Consider the following 23,955-nt stretch of genomic DNA (forward strand, 5'->3'; position numbering starts at 1 on the left):
TCGAACCTAAGCTCATAAAGATGTTTTTTCCGTTTTTTGCCTCTATAGTTTCACTAATGTTGCTGATGGGAAGCAACACCCATTTCTATTCATCTTGTGTCAAAAATCTTCCCTTTTCCCCATCCAATCCATTTCTACCATTGTCTGTCCTGCCCTGTGGTCTGGGAGGCTGACCTGTGGTCCCCAGCAATACTGTTCTTCTCTCTGCCTTCCTGGTGTGTTCAACCAATGGCAAGCCCAGAAGGACATCAGAAAATGAGGTCAGGGTAGTTTTCCCCTTGTTTCCTTCCTGAGGGGTTACCCCAGGCTGCTCAGGTCCTCTCAGGGCAGCCGTTACACAGCTTTCTCCTTTGGGATGCAGGTAACTGCTCCCTCCCATCCTCCCGAGGCCTAGGGATGGTAACGGTTCAGCTGTTGTTGCACAATCCCCTGTCATTTCCCTGTACCTCCCACCCACACCTTTGTAAATGGTCTTCATTAAATCCTTGTATTATCACAGTTTGAGTGCCATCTATTTCCTCTTGTGACCCTGATGCTCACTTCTTCTTTAGAATTAAAACCACTTCTTTCAAGAAACTTTCACTTACACTTCTCACAGGATATCATCTTTCCTTCCTCTGAGCATAAAATAGCACTTCATCTAAAGGCATTATTCAAAGTTTGCATTTTATTTGAGGGATTTTCTAATGCCTTCTTTTTGAGTATAAAGTCTCTAAGGGGAAGAGGACCAGCTTATTTCCCTTCATTCCCCACAGTCCCTAACAGTGTCCTGCATGGTACTAGGTACGTGAGGCATTATTTGCTAAATGCATGAATATTTGAAAACATATCTTCCAAGAGTTATGTTTGTTAACTTACACAAAGTTCTCATTCACTTGAGAAAGGAAGTGGGATTTTTGCAAAGAATGGGAAAATTAATGTTTTCTTCCCATACTCAAGATACGTTCTATAGAATACTGACAAAATCATGTTGATTTCTACTTTACTATATCCTCAATAGCTAATTCTGAGAATCTTGGAAAAATGAGTTGGAAATGACTTGACTGAATTTCAGATGATGACATTCTACAGAACATTTCCAAATATTCTGTATTCTATTCCACCTCTTTCAAAGTTCACCTTCTCTTTCCTGTTTAACCTCACCTCATTATTTATAGATGCATTATGCCACAATTAATCCAAATATTACATAGCATAATTTTCATTTGCTCTACTACTTTATAATTATTTACCAGTTTCTTTCATCAATTTGTTTGTATTAGCAGGGAAAGTGCTTTCCACTTCTTTTGTATCTCACCACACTCTTGTATTTTGCAAGTGGTGCTTCATTAATAGACCATCAGAATTCTGAGAAGTCTAGAGAAGTCACCATCCCTTTATTTGCTAAAATATAGTTTCAAAATATAGAGTTATTTTTTTGAACTGAATGTTTGTGTCCCCCCAGCCACAAAACTCATATGTTGAAACCCTAACCCCCAGTGTGATGGTATTAGGAGGTGAAGCCTTTGGGAAGTAATTAGGTTTAGATGAGATCATGAAGGTGAGGGCCCCATGATGGGAATACTGTCCTCATAAGAAGAAAGGCCAAAAACTCTCTCTCTGTCTCCAATATTTGAGGACACAGCAAAAAGGTGGCCAACTGCAAGCTAGGAAGAGCATCCTCACCAAGGAACCGAACTGGCTCATACTTGATCTTGGACTTCCCAGCATTCCGAACTATGAGAAATAAATTCCTGTTGTTTAACCTGTTTAAGCTATGTTACTTTGTTATGGCAGCCCAAACAAGCTTTCTTCATTTGAAGAAATCAAAGTCAATCTTTATATTAAGATAACATTTGAGAGACTTAAATAATTGTTATTATTGAATTATTATTCAAAATAATGCTGAGTTTACAAAGCCCTTGATTATATTTCTCAACATTCACAGATTCTGGGACTTACCATTGTTTTTTTAGAAAGTATGCATGGCTCTCCTTCTGTTGATGTCTCTCTTGATTTGGCAAAGAGAACACAGAGGACAGCAAAGGGTCACAATATAGTCATCACAAATGGATCCCTGTTTGAAAATATAAAAGAAACAGAAATGTAAAATCCACCTATTTGGGAATTAAGACTTGTGGATTTTCAAGACATTTTGAAGAGAAGCAGAAGGCATTGATCCTTTGAATTTGGAGTTTGGATGGATACATTTAGGAAAATGTTAGTTGATTTCTCTATATAGCTCCTGTCTCTTTTTATGAAATCAAATGTTTTCCTATAATTTGTGATATTGAAAATGGAAGATATCTAACCAAACTATCAATATGAGGGTAAAATAAGGAGTTTCATGAAGTAAAATCTCTTTTCTCCTCTACCCTCTCTCTTTCTCAGGAAGCTACTAGAGGATGTCTCCACCAAAGTGAAGGAGCAAACCAAGAAAGGTATAAGAAACCAGAGACTAACATGGGGGAGCGGTTAATGGAATCTCCAGTCATGGCGAAGGAGATCTCAGGGCAAAAGCAGAGCACCAGGAGTGAAAAGCATCTAGTTCAAAGGGTAGCGGGTCAGGGAGTGATTTCATCAAGGAGACGAAAATGATAGAATGTCTGATGTATTGAATGTTTGGGGAAGAGATTTAGAAAACTGGGAAAGAGTTTGGGACTGCACTACTCTTAAGTAAATGAAAAACTCCTAATGAAAAAGCCAAGCATTATTAATAGTAGGAAAAACAAAGTTTAGTAGAAAAGGCAATCATAGTTCATTACACGATTCAACTCAACTCTGAAGAGCAAGCAGAGCTATCATAATATAAATACTAAATACGGATTTAACCAAAATTATATATAACTATATTGGAAGGAGTGAGGTAGGGGTAGGGTGCATGTCCATGGTGGGGAAGGGGGATAAAACAGAACTAAATTCTCATCTTCCACAGTAAGAAGTCCAGAGACAATGCCCCAAACTGCAAAGTCAAAAAGTAGCAATACAAGTCTACTATTTGGAGATACGGAGGTAAACACCCAAAGATCAGCCTTTGGAAAGAGGAAGTAGGGGAGAGAAGTTTGGGGAGTACTATTTTCCTTAACAAACCTTATAAATTAGATAATTTTAAAAACTATGTGCTTGCAGAGCTTTGTTAACTAAAATGAAAGCTGTACTAGAAAACAGGGATGGGGGGATTTAGTGAGCCAGAAATCATGAGCAATTTTTGGAAAAAAAAAATGAAGCAGATGGGATTACATTGATGGAGAAAGTAAAACAGAGCTAAGGAACATGAAACCTAACATAGTCAGAGGCACGGTATTTGATAAACCCCAAACGAAAAACTCTCAGTTCAGAAAGGAGGAAGAATGGGCTGGGGAATGAAAGATGAGTGGTTAACTGATGCCAGCTTGAGCAGCTGGGCCAGCCCAGAGCTGCCAGCTGTGGCCTTGCCTGGAACACAGCCTGCAGAGCAGTTTAACAGATGACCCTAATGTGGGCTTTGGGGCCCCAGAAGAGAAGAGGGGTGAGATAAGTGGGGCAGCTATTCACCTATCACATAAGAGGTCAGACTCTCAAAGACTCACCACAAACACACTAAAAGAAATAATAAAAGGTAAAGACATTTTAGCACAGCTGATAAATCTAAATCACTCCCACCCATGAGATAGCCAAATTATTTTACGTTTGGTATTCATCAAATGGTATTTTTTTCCATCTTTCCATTTTTGGCTGAATAGAACTTTCCTGGTTCCTTTTGTTCCCTTTAGTAGTTTTAGATGTTCCACAACTAATTTTTATTAGCAATGACCCTTAAATTTTTACCCACAACTTAACATTATATATTAAAAAAATTTTTTTGACATCTTTATTGGAGTATAATTGCTTTACAATGTTGCGTTAGTTTCTGCTTTATAACAAAGTGAATCAGCTATACATATACATATGTTCCCGTATCTCCTCCCTCTTGCATCTCCCTCCCTCCCTCCCTATCCCAACCCTCTAGGTGGTCGCAAAGCACCCCGCTGATCTCCCTGTGCTCTGTGGCTGCTTCCCACTAGCTATTTTACATTTGGTTGTGTATATAAGTCCATGCCACTCTCTCACTTTGTCCCAGCTTACCCTTCCTCCTCCCCATGTCAAGTCCATTCTCTACATCTGTGTCTTTATTCCTGTCCTGCCCCTAGGTTCTTCAGAACAATTTCTTTTCTTTTTTTTAAGATTCCATATATATATGTTAGCATACAGTATGTGTTTTTCTCTTTCTGACTTATTTCACTGTATGACAGACTCTAGGTCCATCCATCTCACTACAAATAACTCAATTTTGCTTCTTTTTATGGCTGAGTAATATTCCATTGTATATATGTGCCACATCTTCTTTATCCATTCATCGGTTGATGGACATTTAAGTTGCTTCCATGTCCTGGCTATTAACATTATATTTATCTTGAGATTCATCAACGTTGTAGTGGGTATCAATAGTTCATTCCTTTTTATTGCTAAGTAGTATCCATATAATGGATAGATCACAATTTGTTTATCCATTCACCTGCTGGGGGACATTTGGGTGGTTTTTAGTTTTTGGCTATTACAAGCAAAACTGCTCTGAACATTTGTGTACAAGTCTTGGTATGGATATATATTTTTGTAGGGTAAATATCTAGGAGCAGAATGGCTGGGCTAAAAAGTAGGTGTATATTTAACTTTTTAAGAAACTGTATTTTACATTCCAATCAGCAGTGCATGAGAGTTTCAGTTCCTCCATATCTGCTCACACTTGGTGTGGTTTAGGCTGATTAATTTTAGCTATCCCAATAGGTGTGTAGTTGTATCTCATTGTGGTTTTAATTTGCATTTCTCTAATGACTGATGATATTGAACATCTTCTTATGTTCTTATTTGCCATTCAAATGTTTTCTTTTTTTTTCTAATTTTATTGTTTGGGTTAAAAATATATACTTAACATGAGATCTACCCTCTTAACACATTTAAGTTTACACAACACAACGATTTGAAGAATGCCAGAATAATTATACTGAGTGAAAGAAGCTACACACTGTATAGTTCTATTATATAAAATGGTAGAAAATGAAAACTAATCTATAGTGACAGAAAGCATATTGTTGGTTACTTGGGGAAGAGGGGAGGGGAAAGAAGGAAAGATTACAAAGGGATGTGAGTAAATTTTGGGGGTGATGAATATGTTCAGTATTTTGACTGTGAGGTTTCACAGGTATATACATATGTCTAAACTTATCAAATTGTTCATTTTAAATATATGCAGTTTATTGTAAGTCAGTTATACCTCAGTAATGTTCTTTTTATAAAAAAATGTGTATTTATCTATCAATGCCAGACAAAGCCTTTAGAATATCTTAGTTTCTTCCTCTTCCTTCCAATCTTCCAAATTTTGTCAAAACCAACTGAAGTTTTAGTTTTAGACTGTTATTAATTTTTCAAACTCCTAATGAGCATTTAAAAAAATTGATTATGTACTAAGCCTTTAAAAAAGTTGATAACTTTCATGTTAAATAGTCATAGCGTAATAAATAAAGAGCTCCTACAAATCAATTAGAAAAGAAAAACAACTCAATAAAACAATGAACAAAGTATATGTACAGATAATTTATAGAAGAAATGAAAAAGGACAATAAACTTTCAAAAAGTTGCTTGATCTATCTAATAAAAATTTAACTAAAACGACAAGGAAGTATCATTTCCTCTCTGACAGGCAACATGAAAAAATATTATATTGGCACACGTATAATATTAATAAATTATAAATTGATATAATCTTTTTGAAGGGATACTTAACAGTATTTTTCAAATTTTGAATGTGCATATCCTGTGATCTGTCAATCTAATCTAGTACACTATCCTACAAAAATACCAGTGCATGTACAAAATCATATACGTACAACTATTTAAACTGCAATATCACTTAACCGTTCATCAATAAGGAAGTGATTAAGTATGTTATCTCTATGATGGAATACTATGCAGATATTAAAAAGAATCTGTATTACAGACATAAAAGGTGTCTACCATATATTAAGTGGAAAAAACAGGTTACAATATAGTATGAACTCATTAAAAAAAAAAAAAGCAATAAATTAGCCCTGCATATCCCAAACCCCATATGTCTAGATCTATAGCTATAGCTACATCTAATCTATATGTATATGCCTTATAGGCATAGGAAAAAGAAACCTGAGGAAGGAGACCACCAAGTTACTAATAGAATTTATCACTGAGTAGAGATTTTCACTTTTTATTTTATATACCTCTGTGTTTGGATTTGTCATAAAATTACCTATATATGTATTATCTTGTATAATTAAAAAAGTAAGAAATATTTTCAAATAAAAAATAAAATAATTTCAATGGAATAAGATAAGTTCCTAAAATATTTTGCCTATTTATTTATTTATTTTTGCTGTACACGGGCCTCCCACTGTTGTGGCCTCTCCCATTGCGGAGGACAGGCTCCAGACGCACAGGCCCAGCGGCCATGGCCCACTGGGCCCAGCCTGCTCCGTGGCATGTGGGATCTTCCCAGACCGGGACATGAACCCGTGTCCCCTGCATCGGCAGGTGGACTCTCAACCACTGCGCCACCAGGGAAGCCCTCTGTCTATTTATTGATATTTGTTTCCTGTGATGGTTAATTTTATGTGTCAACTTGGCCAGGTCATAGTACCCAGATATTAGATCAAACACTATTCTAGATGTTTCTGTGAAGATAATATTTCAGATGAGATTAACATTTAAATCAGTAGACTTAGAGTAACCCTCCATAATGTGGGTGGGTCTCATCTAATTAGTTGAAGGCCTTAATAGAGAAAGAACAACTTCCCCTGAGTAAGAAGGAATTCTGCCTGGTGGGCCTACTTACTTTACGGGGTTGGTGTAAGGATTAAATGATGTAACATATGTAATATACCTGGGGCATAGTAGGCTCTGAACATTCCTCTTCCACTGTATGACATACATTGCAAATACAAGAGTTGTTTATTTTCTAAGGTTTTCACAGAAACATAGAAGGAGGTCCCATAACCAGAGGATCTATTGCTACAGTAATGGAATACAAGGTTGCAGATGCTAGGAAACTCCTACTAATCAAATTCGTATGATGATGGGTACCATCAAATTGTCTCCATGTTTATGACAATTATTTTGAACGTGGGCGCATACTTGAATGATACAGTGTCATAAGAGACTCACCGGGATGCCGTATCGAGTCCTGTAGAGGGTCCTCATTGCAACACTTGTTCCACACAGACAGCATTCATTCATATCAGATGCAACTTGACATGCAAGACACGTGAAGCAAAATATGCCACAGAGACCTGGACACATGAAATCAGAGGTACAAATTACTCCACTCTGCCCCCACCACAGCTGAAAGTTAGTGTGCTTTCATGAATGGCGGTCCAAATCCTGGGGCCTTTGTCACACATCCTGCTGCCAAGTCCATCTTCACTGCTTTTGCTCAGCAACGCATCAGCTTCTCCCTTCTCTCCACCCAATCATTTCTGGAATAACCACACCTTGGAAAGTCTGTATTCTTTTTGTAGTACTGCCTTCATCCATGTATTGAATGATTCACTGAAACCTAGCCATGTTCCAGAGATTATCCTCAGTACTGACAATGCCTCTGTCTGAAGTCTAGAAGGGAAGTTAGATCATATGAAAAATTCTCCAACAGAAACCTACTCAGGATGCCAAGGAGTCACTCACACAAATGGGGCCTCCAGTGCTCTGGGAAGGAAATGTTGCTTGATCTGAATATTGAAGGATGATTAGGAATTTTATAGGTAGAGGAAAGGGAAAAGACCCTCTTTAGATAACATGGTATGTCTAGGCAATGACTGGTTTTCATTCAACATGGCTGGAGCCAGGGATGGGACGGGGATGAAGCTGGACCCATGGCGAGTTGGAGACTGGATAAAGAGGAAGTACGAGTGCTCAGAATGGGTCATGGTAGTCATGAGGAACCTCTGAAATATTTTAAGAAGGGAGAATGATTTGGTCAGATCTACAATTAAGAAATTCTGTATGAAGATATTAAGCTCATATTAGGACTTGTAATTCACTTATTTGAGTAACAATACTAGGGGTTAGGGGATTAGAATGTTCATCTTTAGAAGGTTTTATTATTGTGGTTTCATTATCACTATGATATGCAGATGTTGAACTAATGTCCCGAGAAGTGTAAGTCATCACCCCAGGTCATCCAGTAGGACAATGACAGCAAATCAATAAACCCAACTGTTCCATTTCCTAGGTAATTCTTTCCCTCTGTGCTTTTTTAAAAAATATTATTTTTAATATCTAATATTACTTTAAATATTATTTTACAATCTACTTTAAAAAAATTTTATTTATCTTTATTTTTGGCTGCGTTTGGTCTGCGTTGCTGCGCTCGGGCTTTCTCTACTTGCAGAAGGCAGTGGTTACTGTTCATTACGGTGCGCGGGCTTCTCATTGCGGTGGCTTCTCTTGTTGCGGAGCACAGGCTCTAGGCACACAGGCTTCAGCAGTTGTGGCTTGCAGTCTCTAGAGTACAGCCTCAGTAGTTGTGGCGCATGAGCTTAGTTGCTCTGCAACATGTGGGATCTTCCCGGACCAGGGTTTGAACCCGTGTCCCTTGCATTGGCAGGCGGGTCCTTAACCACTGCGTCACCAGGGAAGCCCCCCTTTAGGCTTTTCAATGTAATTATTAACTCGATTTCAAATTTCAATTCCAGTGATAAGTTAGAGGTTAACAAATTTTCCTTTCCTGTCTCAGAACACTGTGTAGACTTCAAGGAGGCAGGAAAACAAAACCAAAAACCTCAGAGCAAAATTTGTTATATAGGCTGGTTTGTTTGTTTCCTGCTTGGTGTTGAGAACTAAGCATTTGACCTTTCTGACACCCCCATCTTCTCTCAAACTTCCTCTCTCCCAAGTTTACTTAGAGAGCGCTCATAAAAGAAACAAAACAAAAAACAAGGAGGGTCAGAGATATTTTACCCAATGAGAAGTTAATTGCCTTTAGAATTCTTTATTCTTAGGTGTATAACAAAGCTAAATGTACAAATAAAATAATTTTTCTCTGAGCTCATGCTGAAACCATGGATGAAAATTATCCCTTGTTTACTGGGCACAGTGTAACTATAAAATAATGAGTTTAATTTATGTGTAACAAGAGCAGTCTTTTTTTTAATCAAGTAAAACTTGAAATGTCTCTTTTAATATGATGTATGGTCTATTTATAGTCATTAGGCCAAGTCTGTTCACTGTTAGAGTTATCAGCTTTTTGCCTATTATCTTAACTCCAGAACTTATTTTAGGAGTAAGACTATTCTTCGAAGGGTGGAGAACAATTAATTTACAGTCCGTACAGGTTTTTTCTGTTAACAAAGCATTGCCTGACACACAGGGTACTTTGGCATCAGTGGGGAACGTTTACTACACAATAAGGGAGGAGTGAGGGAAGGATTTGGTCTTTGGTAATTCACCTCCGCATCAGTTACGGGGGCACTTTCCCCAGCACTTACAGACGCCGCAATCGCTGAAGCAGTCACACATGCCCGTCTGCCAGTTAGAGGTTTGAGGAACCGGACCAGCTCCAGGCTGAGTTACAATGACCACTGGAGATGGAGCTTGCATTTTCGATGCAGGGTCTTACGTGGCAGTGGTCTGAAAGGAAAAACTTGGTGTAAGTAGCCTGGAGGTTGCTCTTGGAAGCCTGTTTTGAGGTACTCTGCTTCACGGGCAAGTGAGGCAATTTAGACCAAGTGACTTGTTGATCTTTGAAGAACAGAATTTCTGCAGAGGCCCCTGGGGGAAGGGATTCACTGAACTGGTAAAACGTACAGATTCTTCTCTTGGTGTTAGGGAACGTAACAGGGTTGTAAGAACTATTTTAAACAGGTGCCTGGTCTCCACACAAGACAGGGAAACAAATTAGAAAACCCGTGATAATGACCATGCCAACTAAAAATTGTTGCACGCTGTTTGGTTCTACAAGAATGAAGTCACCCGCCACTGCAGTCGCTGACCTTCAACACACCCTGAAAGGAGTTCAGCACGGTGATCAGGAATGAGGCACTGTGTGTTCTGGGAAACACTGGCAGAACAGGCCTTCAGAGAGTTAGATATTTTTTAGGAGAAGATTTTATGAGCCCCATTTCTTACATCTTCTCATATCTAGAAAAGCACTAAAATCATTAACGGAGGCGTCTGCTCCCCGTGACCAGCAGCAACCTTCTGCCAAAATGTGTGCTTGACGCACGTGCCCCCTTCACCAAAATCGCGTGCATACTCACCTCCCCTCCGACCTCTTTGCAGCAGGTCCTCAGAGCTATCTGTGAGGCTGTTCTCCTAGGCTATAGTCCTCATTTGGCTCCAAATAAAACTTAACTCACAACACTCACGTTGTGCATTTTTTTTCAGTTGACAGAAGGAGTAGTGAATTATGGAAACGGACTTCTGTAAAATTGCACCATCCTAAGCTTTTGTGTACTTGCAACCTTTCTCCTCTTGCCCCTCTTTTATGTTCCCTTTTGCTGTGGACTTGTTTCTGATGAGCAGTTGTAAAGGAAAAACTCCCCTGTTTTCTGTCTACTCACAGAACACTGTCACCTGTGATCACCAAATGTGTGGTAGCTTTTTTCCACACCAAGCAATTCTGCAACACCAGATGGGGGTCCATTGGATTGCACCCTGCAGGCCTGCGAGCCCCGTACTTGTCCGGAGACCGAAGAAAGAGCCCAGAGTCAGTGACAGAAACATCAATGGTTTAATGGATAGGGGGATCTTACATTTCTGAAGCAAGGTCCTGGAGTGACAGCCCACCAGTCTTCGCTCCCAGGGCAGGGGATGGGGGGAGAGGGAGGTTACCAGTTTTAGGGAGGATTGACATCAGGTTGGCTCACTGGTTACCAGGGAAACAAGCAGAGGAGCACAGCCTCTCACCACCCCTTTGATAAGCTATCACAGGGGAGATATTCTGATCTAAAGCTTAGAACAATCACTAGCTGGGGCAGGGGGCAAGTACGTAGGTATTTGCTGATTAGGGAAGGTCAGTCATCTGAATAGAATGTAGGTTAAGCAGGGACTGGTAAGCAGAGAATGTACAGAGAACAAGAGAACAGACATCTTGAGGAGCCTGCCCATACAGTGTCCTACAATTTGGCTCAATTCTGACACTGTCTATAGGAGACAGTGTCAGATTCCACGTGTTAAGGGCTCAGTCCCACAAGACTGCCCTCCCTCCCCTACTTCAGATGCCAATTGTAAGACCAGGTTGTCACCTGTGCTTCTGACCAACTAGATCAGAGGTTCCCATGACCCCTTCCTCAGGTTTGATAAATTTGCTGGATTGGCTCACAGAACTCAGGAAAATAGATTACTTACTAGATTATTGATATATTACAAAGGCTATTAAAGGATAAGAATGAACAACCAGATGAAAAGATACAGAGGGTGAGGTTCAGAGCCTGTGGAGTTTGGGGTGGGCCACCTTCCCAGTACACCAACCCCAAAGCTCTCTGAACCTGTCCTTTTGGGTTCTTATGGAGCCTTGATTACACAGGCATGATTCATTAAATCATTGGCCATTGGTGATTGAATTCAGTCTCCAAACCCCTCTCCCCTCCCCTGGAGGTCTGAGAGCTTCGCAAAAAGTTCCAACCCTCTAAACAAAGATTGGTTTCTCTGGCAACCAGCACCCTCAAGGGCTTTCAAAAAAGTCACTTCATTAGCATAAACTCCTCTGTAGTTGAGAGGGGCTTGTTATGAATAACAAGACACCTTTATTGCTCTTACCATGTAAGAAATTCCAAAGATTTTAGGAGCTCTGTGCCATGAACAGGAATGAAGACCAAATATGTATTTCTTATTAAAAACCACAACATCACAGTAGTCCTCTCCAATCTTCCTTCATCCAAGTTGGTCCTTCACTTCAAATTTACCTGGAGCCTGTATCCCTCTGACAGTGCAGACTGTCAGTGCTGACAGACCCTTGGTACGTGTTAGGGGCAAGCCCTGATGCTGTGCCCCAGCAACGTTTATTATGAAGTACATTTTGTTAGGTGGGTCCTAATTTCTCTCCATCATGAGAGGCAGTGTGGGGTCATGCAACATTGATTTGATTTGAAGTGAGAATATCTTTGCTCAAATTCTGGTTTCCTAAACTGTGTGATCTTGGACTAGTCATTGATCAGCCTAGTTATTTAACTAATCATTTAAATTTCCTCTTACTAATCTTTAAAAATGGAAATGGTTTCTGACCTATCCACCTTCTGTGCTTATTGAGAGTATTTTCTTTTGTCCTGTATTCTGAAGTGGAAATGTATTACATCTCAGTGTCTAGCACACTGTGAGTGAATCAAGCATATAATAAGTACTTAATTCAAGAAGACAATGAAAATTACCCTCTATGAGTACCTTCTATGAGATAAAGTCTAGGGATGAATTTAATGAACAATAAAAAAAAATCAGATTAGTATCAGGGAGTACGGCTAAAATGTACAAAAATGCAGCAAGGAAATTTCTTTTGATGATTTCCACAAATATCTGTTGGCAATAATATCAGCTAATATTCATTGAAATTCTACCCTATATCAGGCACTGTGCTAGACTCACACTGTCCACTTAATGTTGCAACAGCCCTGCCAAGTAGGAATTATTATACTTATTGAGTTGATGAGGAAATGGAGGCTCAGAGAGTTTAAGTAAATTATGAAATTCAAATCCTTCTCTGGCTCACTCCACAGTCCCTGTCCCTCCCTTTGCCCCTTAGCTTTAGAGCCCTGCTCCATCACAGCACTTATTACAGGGTAGCATTTTCATTGGTTTGTTGTGATCTCCTTGAGAACTGGAACTCTCTTTTCATATTTATTCCTTTAGCACCAACTTCAATGTAGTCTAATAGAAGGTACTTTTCCTTGTCTTCTTGAATTAAGTACTTATTATATGTTTGATTTACTCACAGTGTGCTAGACACTGAGATGTAATACATTTCCACTTCAGAATTCAGGACAAAAGAAAAACACTAAAATTGAAAATACAGTGCTTTGAGATACTCAGGCAATGTGATTATACTAATGCTTTCTTGTATTATTTCCCTCATAGGGCAGTGTCAAAAACAAGCAAATTACCTCCATTGTTCCATATTACTTTACACTTTTTCTATTTCTTGAATTAACTGGGTTTCTTTCTAGATTGCATTGCCCAGTAATGCCTGGCTAGTTTGGTAGTTCCCATGGACAAAAAGGGAGAGCAGTATATGAAACAAGGCAACATCTTGGATGTTTTTCCACACAATTGAAAGCGTATCAACAATGGTTCAAACATGTCTAAATCTGCCCAGGCTTCATCATAGCTAATTGTAAATTAACCAGGTCAATCATTATAAATGGTCCCCTGAGTCCTAGCAAACAGCCTCATGTGAAGGACACAGTGTTTTTGGATGACTATTAAACGAGTTTATTTTTATTTTTTTAGAAAGAAGGAAGAAGCTTTAAAACGTTTTTTTAAAGGTTTCTGTCTGTTGAACTTTATCACCATCAGAAAACAGCTCTAGGTATTTCCCTTCCCATTAGTGAGTGTGGTCTGCAAACATATATTTTTCTAAGTTTTAATAAAATGATTATAGGTACACAAAGAGAGGACAAAATCTGACATTAAGTATTAAAAAAAAATCTTTAAAATGAGAGAAATTTAAAAGCCCCAAGGTTGATAAAATGACAAGGCAGGAACAGATAATTCACAAAAGAAGACATGAAAATGACCTTAAGTATATTAAAAAAGATGTTCAAACTCACTCAATATTAAAGAAATGCAAATTAAACACTTGTCAGGTGGCAAAAATTAAAGAGTATGCAACACATTCTTTTGGTAAGGCTGTGGAGGAACAGGTACTTATATATTTCTGGTGAGAATGCAAACTGGTGCAACCATTCTGGAAGGAACTTTAGCAATACTTAACAAAACTACACTTACGCTTACCATTTGCCCAAGTAATCCCATATCTAGAAATTCATCCTGAAGATATACCTCCAAAAATGCAAAAACACATATGCATGAGGTTATTCCTAGCAGCATTGTTTGTTTTTGCAAAATAATTGTAAGCACTATATGGGAGACAGGTTGAATAAACTATGGTACACCCACACAGTGGAGTGTTATGCAGCTATCAAAAAAAGAAGGAGGACGAGCTCTATAAACTGACATGAAGTAACTTCCAAGATATATATAAGTGGGAAAAAAATGCACAAAAGAATGTTTTCGGTATGATATCCTTCATGTAAGAGATAAAGGGAAATAAGAAAACACACATGTATCTGTTCAATTGTGCAATAAATAATACAGGAAGAATAAACCAGACACAAATGAAACTTGTTATGTTCAGGGTAAATGAGGTGGAAAGAATGAGAGAATGGAAATGGAGTAGCAGGGCTGGGGGCAACACTTCTCTAAGTGTACCTTTTCATATGGCTCTGACTCTTCCAACCATGCTAATATTTCACATATCAAGTCAACGCATAAATGGATAGTCAAAATCAAAGAGAATGTGGCAGGATCCCAAAATGCAATATAAACAGTAAAAAATAGACCTGACTGTATTACAATTAATATTATAACCACACTGAGGAAGAAAAAGGTAACCTAAATAAACTTGGAAAGTATTTTGACTATATAACATAAAGCTATAAAAAAAACCTGACAAATATTATACTCTAGTTACTAAACTTGTTTTTCACAGAGGTATGAATTAGCAATTCCGAAATCTATCTATCTATCTATCTATATATGGCTTGAATAATATACTGTGGATAATGAGATTGAGATTTTTCCCTGTCAGAGAAAGAAATTACAAATAAGGAAAGGAGGACAGCTAGTATGAGTCCTATTGAGTTGGAATCATTGGTATGAACTCATGGTTATTTACACACACACACAGTTGTAAATGAGGGGGTAAGACTCCTTTGTGGGGTCTTTAAGGGTCACTCCAACACAGCTACGGAAATCCCATTCAGACAAGCATATGAAATTAAAGAATTTATTCTACTCACAGGTCCTAAAGGGGGAGGCATGACATGCCCAAAGGGCCATGCAAAGTCCCTTAAAAGCCTGAAGTTTGGTAACAGCAGGCGTCGAAAGAGCAGAGCCAGGACTCATGGGCGAATGCCTTTATTGAGGGTCATGAGTGGGGTAGCTTGTGGCATGCAGGAAGCATTCTCACTGGGTAATTTAAATGTAACTTGGTCAATGTGGAAAGTAGGAAAAGGGTAAGATGGGGAAGTCATTATAAGGCTTATGAACGCATGTACTGGGGATGGGTACTTAGAAGTGGGCAATAACTTGGTAAAAGTTCAAAACAGGCACTTAGAAAGCCACTGAGGCAACAAACAACAACTTTACAGTACACACACACACACCCATACACACAGAGAGATATAGAAATGTGTATGAATACATAAATATTTCCTAGCCCTCTCCATTGAGAGGACCTAGAAGGAACAACAACCCACTATCAATGAACACACCTTGTGCCCAAATCTTGGTTTCTAAATACCATTTTCCAATTTTAAAAAGAGCCTGAGTTCATTAGAGAAATGGATGATTCCAGGGCTGGGAAAGGGAAGTACAAGATAAGCCTGGAACATCTTGTGTACCAAAAAGTAAAAAAGAGTGCAAATATGGATTAGAGATAGGACCTCAGAGCCAACTTGATGGCTCTTCCAATGGCTAAATCTGGGACAATTTGTGTAACCAAATAATGTTAATATCTGATTATAATTCATAGACTAAACTATCCGTAACTCTCTACTGATATAAATAAAAGAGTAAATTTTATTTACTCTGAGGGAGAAGGGGGGAATTCCCTGGTGGTCCCCAGAGGTTAAGACTCCACGTTTCCACTGCAGGAGGCAAGGTTTGATCCCTCCTCAGGGAACTAAGATCCTGCAGGCTACACGGCACGGCCAGAATAATAATAATAATAATAAATAAAATGAGGGAGAATTCCCATTAATGAATATAGAGGGAGTGATGGAAATACAAGATCACCATTTGGCAAACACTACAGTAATAATTGTTATAGGAAAGACTCACAGATGGATGCTAAAATTAGACTTTGAAAGTATGATGAGAAACAACATATTTACACATCTCAAAGTATCTCCCCACAGGCTACTTATTAATTACAAAGAGTAAAACAGCAACTCTCTAGTGGATAAATCTGACAGACACTATCTTAGTCAAATGACCAAAGTTGATATTATCAGTAATGGGACATATTGATGTGCTCCAGAAAGTGGAGACAATGCTATGACTGGGTATATTAATAAATCTTATCTATGGGAATGAAGGTGACTAGAGCAAGCCTAACCCTGCAACAGGTAAAGAAATAGCAATCACTCATATTAGTCAGGAAAGGGAAATATCTGGTATTTTGTGGCTTGATAATGTTTAAAATTCATCTGTGTTCAAATATGATTACAGAGTGTTAGTGTTTTTATTTGATCCATCATGGTCTTATCTGATGTTGATGCTCTGTGAAATTGTTCATGTGCTAGAGGGGAACATCAAGACCCAGTGGGAAGGACAATATGGATGGACCTTAAAGGCATTACGCTAAGTGAAATAAGTCAGACACAGAAAGACAAATACAAGATGATCTCACTTATACGTGGAATCTAAAACAAGCAAACAAACCAAACTCATGGATACAGAGAACAGATTTGTGGTTGTTAGAGGTGAGGGGTAGGGCGTGGGAGAAATGGGTGAAGGTGGTCTAAAGGTACAAACTTGCAGTTGTAAAATAAATAAGTCCTGGGGCTGTAATGTACAGCATGGTGACTATAGTTAATAACAATGTATTGTATATTTAAAAGTTGCTAAAAGAATAAATCTTAAAAGTTCTCATCTCAGGAAAAAATCTTGTAACTGTGTGGTGATGCATGTTAACTAGATTTACTGTGGTGATCATTTCACAGTATATACAAATATCAAATCATTATGTTGTACACCTGAAACTAATATAATGTTATATGTCAATTATATCTCAAAAATAAAAAAAGACCTGGTGTAAGTGCCAGGCCAGCTTGCTGCAACACCAAAGCCTAGCTCACAGCACTGGGCCAGCTCCACAATGGCAAGAGCTGCTTTTCTCTTCCTTAGGGCAATAGTGGGACAATTGGTAACATTTGGATAAGATCTGTAGATTAATTAGGTGATAGCAGTTTGCCAATATTAATTTCCTGGTTTCTGTATTTGTACGATTGTTATGTAAAACATTAACAAGGAAAGCCAGTGAGGGGTATATGGGGACTCTGCGTATTACTTTTTTATTTTTGTATTTTTTAGTCTGTGCCGTATGCATGTGGGACCTTAGTTCCCTGACCAGGGATTGAACCCGCACCCCCTGCAATGGAAACGTGCAGTCCTAACTGCTGGACTGCCAGGAAAGTCCCTGTTATTTAAAAAAGTATCTTATTGAGAAATATTTTACATACTATAAAATTCAATTGTTTAAAATGGATACAGTTCAGTGATTTTAGTATATTCATACTTGCATAACCACCACCATAATCTAATTTTGAAATATTTTAGCACACATCCTTTAGCACCCATATCCATTAACAGTCACTCCCCACTTCCTCTCACCTCCCCTACGTCCAAACAATCTCTAATCTGCTTTTTGTTTCTATTGGTTTGCTTATTCTAGTCATTTCATATAAATGGAATCAGAGAATATATGCTTTTTTTGTAACTGACTTCATTTAGTTAGCATAATGTTTTCAAGGTTCATCCTTACCACAGCATGCATTAGTACTTTTTTTTTTTTACTGCTGAACAATATTCCATTGTGTGGATATACCATTTTGTGTTTGTCCATTGATCAGCTGATGGTCATTTAGATTACTTCTACTTTTTTGTTATTATGAATAACGCTCCTATTACTATCTGCGTACCACACAGGGTTTTGTGCGGACATTTGTTTTCATTCCTCTTGGGTGTCTATCTAGAAGTGGAATTGCTGGGTCAAAATACTAACTTTATGTTTTGCATTTTGGAAGGCAGCTATGCTCACCACTATACCACCAAGGCCATGTTTAGCATTTCGAACTGCTTCACATTGTTTTCCAAAACTGCTGCATTTTGTTTGCGGGTCCCATCATCGTGGCCAACATTTGTTATTGTTTGTCTTTTTGTGTCTTATTGTTCCAACATTTTTCATAAATCTAAAATTATTTCTAAAAAATAAGAAAACAAAAGAGGATATGGGAAGAGGAGAGCCCCCATAGGACTTAGAGTGAAAAATACAAAAGCAATCTGTTACAAAAGCTGTAAAACATACATTCCCAAATCCAAGTAGTATATAATATAAACATAGCCATAAGAAGATTTTTGAACTGTGGTTGCATTTCCCACTTATAATTCTTAGGAACCATCCTAAAGAATTTCTCTTTTTCGTATAAAACACCATAAAATGCATTCAGAATAGCTGAAGCTTATTTAAAATTTATTAGGTTTGTCCTTTTATATGCATTAAAGTGGTTTTTTATTTTGGTTTTTGCTTTTTTTATTTATTTTTTAATGCGCCATAATGGCTTTTTACTGCTCTTTTACAATAAGAGAGGCTAACCACTGTGGATCTCACAGAAAACACTGCGAAAGAAGGTTTAGTAAGTGAACAAAAATGGGGGGGAGGAGGGAAGGTGGCGGCGGGGGGGGGTGATCATTCGGGGCCTGCGTTATCTGTGGGTGTCTTTGTAGGCAGGAGTCTATCTTGAAGGGTAGGATCACCAGGTGATGGAACGAAGCGAACTTGCCTCTGGCTGTGCTCTGGCTCCCTTGCAGGGAGAAGTGACAAGGGCAGGACAGCCCGCCGATGGCGGGGCGCGCCGGTGTCAGGCTGAACCAAGTTATCAAAGCATCCGGGCCCATCAGCAGCCCCCGCTTTTCCATTTGGGGCGGAGAGCCCACTCGCTCCCCGTTTCTGGCGCACGCGGGAGGTGTGGCTTCGGCAGGAGCAGGGCCCGGGGCTTCAGCAGGGCGGGGCGGAGGGTGGGGTGGGCTTCTCACCGCCGTGACCTCTCGCCCCTCAGGATGGTGACTGCGCGCAGCGCTGCGGCGCAGAAGGTGTTCTCCGCCAGGCACCCACGTTCCGCCTCCCAGTACGTGAGTTGTGTACCCGGCCGTCTCCTCTGCTGGGACCCGACTTTTTGCCCCCGAATCCCTCTGGGCAGGCAGCGCGGAGCCCGAGGGCAGGGTCGGCCGCAGTCGGGGCGCGGCCAGCTCCAGGCGGCTGCGTCTCGCGGACGCGGGGAGGGTCCGCGAGGCTGAGACCCGGGCTGGTCCCTGTCGCCGTACGCGGCTGGACCTGCCGGACTTGGTGGGAGCCGAGATTGGCCGGTCAGGCGCGAGGGAGCCCGGGATCTGGGACAGGGTCGGGGTGCCGCTGACCGGCACCCTGCCGCTCCGCCAGCCGCGGCCGCTCAGTCTCACCAGGCATTTGTAATACATTTTTTAAAGTTTTCATCAGATGAATGGGCTGATCAGCTCACTTCTGATCAGGAAGTAATACAGAAGGAAACTATCATCAGCAACCCCCTGCCCCTGGCCCCAATGATTTTAACACCTCTTAAGTGGTCCCCAGATTCTACTTCTAGTGCGCATGCCTGTTTTTCATTTTAGTAAGAAGCATCCACAGCTTTCTAAACAAACTCGTTCTGTGGATTCATGAAAAAGGAGATAAAGAAATTGCAATTGTGTCATTTCTGTTGCTCACCCTTTTTACAATAATCACCTTGGTTTGGGGGAAAGCTTCCAGTCCTGAACGTAAGCTCTACAAGGGCAGGGAATTTTGGGGGACTGTGTTCTCTGATGTAACGCAAAAGCTTAGCTCAGGCCCTGGCACACAGTAGGTGCCCATTAACATGCCCGCTACCGCGGTCTTAGTGCGTGATGCCCGCTGGAGCCGGTGCACATCAGACACAGGCTAGTGCTCAGCCCTGAAAACGCAGTGGCAGTTCTCCCTAGAACTCCTTTAGACTGCCAGACATCCTATATCCCAAACCCCAGTACTCACATGACAGAAACCATAGTTTTGGGTGATAGCTTCCCATATTTGGGGCCTGGGAAGAAGAGGTGTTGCAGGAAATGCTTTAAAAAAAGGAAATTCAGGGCTTCCCTGGTGGGGCAGTGGTTGAGAGTCCGCCTGCTAATGCAGGCGACACTGGTTTGTGCCCCGGTCGGGGAAGATCCCACATGCCGCGGAGCGGCTGGGCCCGTGAGCCATGGCCGCTGAGCCTGCGCGTCCGGAGCCTATGCTCCGCAACGGGAGAGGCCACAACAGTGAGAGGCCCGGGTACCTCAAAAAAAAAAAAAAAAAAAAGGAAATTCAAACTTTCTTTTGTATTTCTTTTTAATAATCAAATATCAGAAAAAAACAGGAAAGGCTATACAAAATGTTTGGTGGTTATCACTAGGTGATTGGCTGGTAGATATTTTTATCTTTATAATTTTGAGCATTGTCTGAAAAAATTTTTTACAATTAGCATTTATTCCTTTTATAATCAACACAAGAAATACCCATTTTGGAAACAAAAAGCAAATGCAGTGACAAAAAACAACAAAAAAAAAGAAAGTAAAGGGTTGTGCTGATTATCCTATAGCTGTCTGAATTTTTTTCTCCTTAGCCCCTGGCCAGTGCCTGGCACAAGTTGGCATTCAGTAACCAATTGCTGAATTAATGAATTTATACCCTTCCCATGATCTCTCTCAGGAAAAACATGTTCATTTAACTTGCTTATTTTTTTAAGAAGTCTATGCTGTGATTTTGAATAGAATGATCTGAAGATTTCAAAATAAAAACTTGCCTGCAATTATCTAACCATCCTTTCCTTTTCCTAACTGTCCTCACTCTGTACATACTTTATATATCTGTGTATTCAGATTGGCTGCTGTTAGCCCTTAAAGCAGAGACTGGAGCATTCTCTGAGTGCCTTTGAAGTTCAGTCAATGGTAATCTGCACATTTTGTAGCCAGCAGCTTCGTGGGAAATATCCATGTGCTGACTGCCGGTTAGTTTGTACCACAGTTTACTTTCTCAGTGTAGTGGCCTCAACAGTCTTTAGCCCCAAAGTTAAAAGCTCTCTGTTTCTGTTTCTTTCACTACTTTTGACTTCCTCTTTTGAATACGGAAAACTGGGGCACCCCAGGTGTTTCTGTGGACTTTAGCACCTAGAACTGAGCAGAGATTGGGGGCCCCAGGAGGTTTCAAGGTTCACCTCTAGTGAAGGTTACCTACAGCAGGGGAGAAGGCTACTCTATCCGGCCCAGCCCAGAACAACAGCACTAGGAACCAGCGCCCCAGACTTCTTTTTGACTAATGTGGCTTATTCTGAAAGAGGTTTTGTAACTTCTCACATGAGATTTCTTACTCCAGAAAGAGCTCCCTGGTAGCTATCAAACGGAAGAGAAAACAAGCACACTTACTCCTGTGCAGCTCTGTGGTTTAAATATCATTTCACAATTCTAGGCATCCTTTAGGTTACAATAAAATATAAAATAAAAACGAACTCAAAGTATCCTAAACGGTTGCAAATCTCTTTGCTTCAGCCATTAAATACCCAATAGTCTTTAACCTTAACCATTCAAGGTAAAAGATCGACAGCAGGAGTTAAGGGGAAGATAACAAAAGACAACTTCCCTGAAATCATTTTAGTGCCCAGTAATGTTTCCAAGAATTTCTGGGACCTTGTCTACAAGCTTGTCTCCTCCGTTCAGTCGTCTTTTCAATGCTTACTGTGCGTAAAAACCACTTGGAGAGTTTGTTTACGATATAGATTCCTGGGCACTATCCTTCGAGACTGTGATTTAGGTGGGATGGGCTGGGGTCCAGGAATCTGTACCGAGCACCCTCAGGGCTGCTGCCCCTATGGCATAGGGTGCTGTCATGTAGAGAAATGTGGCCCCTCTGCATAGATACAGCTTGGTGAGAATTAGAAAAATACCATCCCTTTCTCCAGGCAGATGTAGCCATGCCAGGGCCTCCAGCTTTCCTGAGGAGCACAGGCTGAACTAGCCCCACTCACCCCTGGGCTGCCTGCCCATGCAGAGGCCTGGCGTCTCAGGAGATTCCAGCATCAGTGCCCTTACAGAGGACACTTGGTAACCCACGGCCCTGGGCATTTTTATTTCTCTTCTGTTAAGAATAACTGCAGATCCAGCCCACATTAGCAAACATTACTGGACACCCAACGTGTGTAGCACTTGTGTTAGATATGGTAGGGGTTCAGGAGAGTCTGTAGGTTCTTCTCCACAGCCGGTAGCTCTGCCCATCACTGAGGGACCACACAGCTGTTTCGTTTCATGTTGTCTTTGATGCCACAGAGCAGACAGGTGACAAAAAAAGTTGGTGGGGGCCACTCCGGAAAAAGGAAAAATGGAGGCAGGAGGAATTGAAATGGGAATCTTGGTGGACAAGATTTGAAGAGAGACTGAGACCCCTTTCTTTAGAAGACCCCTTTCATGGAATGACCTCAATGCCCAGAAACCTTGCAGGATTTGGCCCACATTTTAAACACCCTAATTTCATCCATTAGTTTTAGTTACAACTAATCTTATACCTGTCTCCCTGCCCTGGAAAACCTCACTCTTGAGAAGGACAGCCCCTATCTTATTAATATTAATTAGTATTAATCTACTACATTAATTACGTTAATATTAATCAATATATCACTTAGATTTTCCTTTTCTTTCTAGTGTTTATCAATGTTAAATTTTAATTTTTTTTGCTTTGATTGAAACATTTCCATTTCCTAATTTCTCATCTCAGAAGTTAACAAATGTGAGATGAGAAGGGTCTCTTTCTTTATACATATAAATAAAGCACCAGAATTTAAGTTTGAAGCCTTCTAGTGTGTTTTTCTTACTGTCATACCAAAAATTCAAGGATTCTCATGATTCATTAGCTAAATCTATAAAATTCCGTCTTCTTTTTCTAATGGAAAAAAAATCAAGCAAAATAATTTCAAAAGAAATTAGACTAGCACGAGTAAACATGCCTATGTATGAAATAAAGAGTGAAATTAATGATAAAGTTATAAACACAATGCCTAATATATGTATCCTGCTGAAAGCAATAGTTGATGAGGATTCAAGACTACCTTATGAAAAGCATGGCATCTCACACATGCCTGGTACATGTTGAATTTGACTAACTTAACTAAATTTAAAGCAATTAGATAAGAGAACATTGGTCTTTCGGCTGGACCTCGAAATATTGCATGTTAGAAATAATAACAAGAAAATCAAATACTATTAAAGAAAACTTTTTTTCCCCCCAGGGCTAGATAAGCTTTTAAAGAAGTGCTTCATTTCAAAGTACTTACAGTTAAGAAATAGGTTCTGGGCAGGCTGTATCTTGTGGCTTGAGAGAGAATCTCACTAGAAGTGAAAGATACAGAAAAGAGAGAAGTATGTTTCCATCGCAGTATGCAGTACAAAGTACATAATCAGTGATTTTTCATTGGCCAGTGCAGTCTGGGCAGAGGAGTGTTCAAGGTATGTTTCTGTTACTTTGAAAGTGAAAGCATTTCTTGCCTGCAGAATTGTGTTCCTTCTCCTACATTGTGTTAAGTACACTCATGTATCTTTTTTTTTGGGCGGGGGGAAGATTTGATTCATTATATAATTTGACTGGTTTTACATGACTGGCAGAGCTTACCAATTTTTAAATTTTACTTTTTCCCTTTAATACAATAAATAAGATTTAGTGTGTATTTATTGCCATTTTTAAATTGGGGAGCTTGTAGGTAGGGTTAAGGAGAAAACAGGCTATCTGGAATTCCATACCTAATCAGACACTTTTCTTTTTTTCTTCTGCCTCTTTGGACTCCTTTGTTCTCCCTGACATTGGTTAAGTAAATGCCTACTAAGTGTTAGGCACTGTACTAAATGCTTTTCATGTATTAATTTATTGAATTC

At 39.8% G+C, this 23,955-nt stretch overlaps 1 protein-coding gene across 1 annotated transcript in view; it reads right to left on the minus strand.

The window, feature by feature from the left end:
• Nucleotides 1-23,493, minus strand: part of PLAC8 (placenta associated 8) — a 37,896-nt gene extending 14,403 nt beyond the window's left edge. The window contains exons 1-4 of the mRNA XM_079919866.1: nucleotides 23,361-23,493; nucleotides 9,507-9,648; nucleotides 7,189-7,313; nucleotides 1,942-2,056 (exon numbers count right to left, since the gene is read on the minus strand). Of these exons, the coding sequence (XP_079775992.1) occupies nucleotides 1,952-2,056; nucleotides 7,189-7,313; nucleotides 9,507-9,618 (342 nt within the window). The 5' untranslated portion in view covers nucleotides 9,619-9,648; nucleotides 23,361-23,493 and the 3' untranslated portion in view covers nucleotides 1,942-1,951. The remainder of the gene's footprint in view (nucleotides 1-1,941; nucleotides 2,057-7,188; nucleotides 7,314-9,506; nucleotides 9,649-23,360) is intronic.
• Nucleotides 23,494-23,955: the final 462 nt, after the last annotated feature.

Source organism: Stenella coeruleoalba (genome assembly GCF_951394435.1).
Source record: "Stenella coeruleoalba genome assembly, chromosome: 4".
In the NCBI taxonomy this organism is placed as follows: domain Eukaryota; kingdom Metazoa; phylum Chordata; class Mammalia; order Artiodactyla; family Delphinidae; genus Stenella; species Stenella coeruleoalba.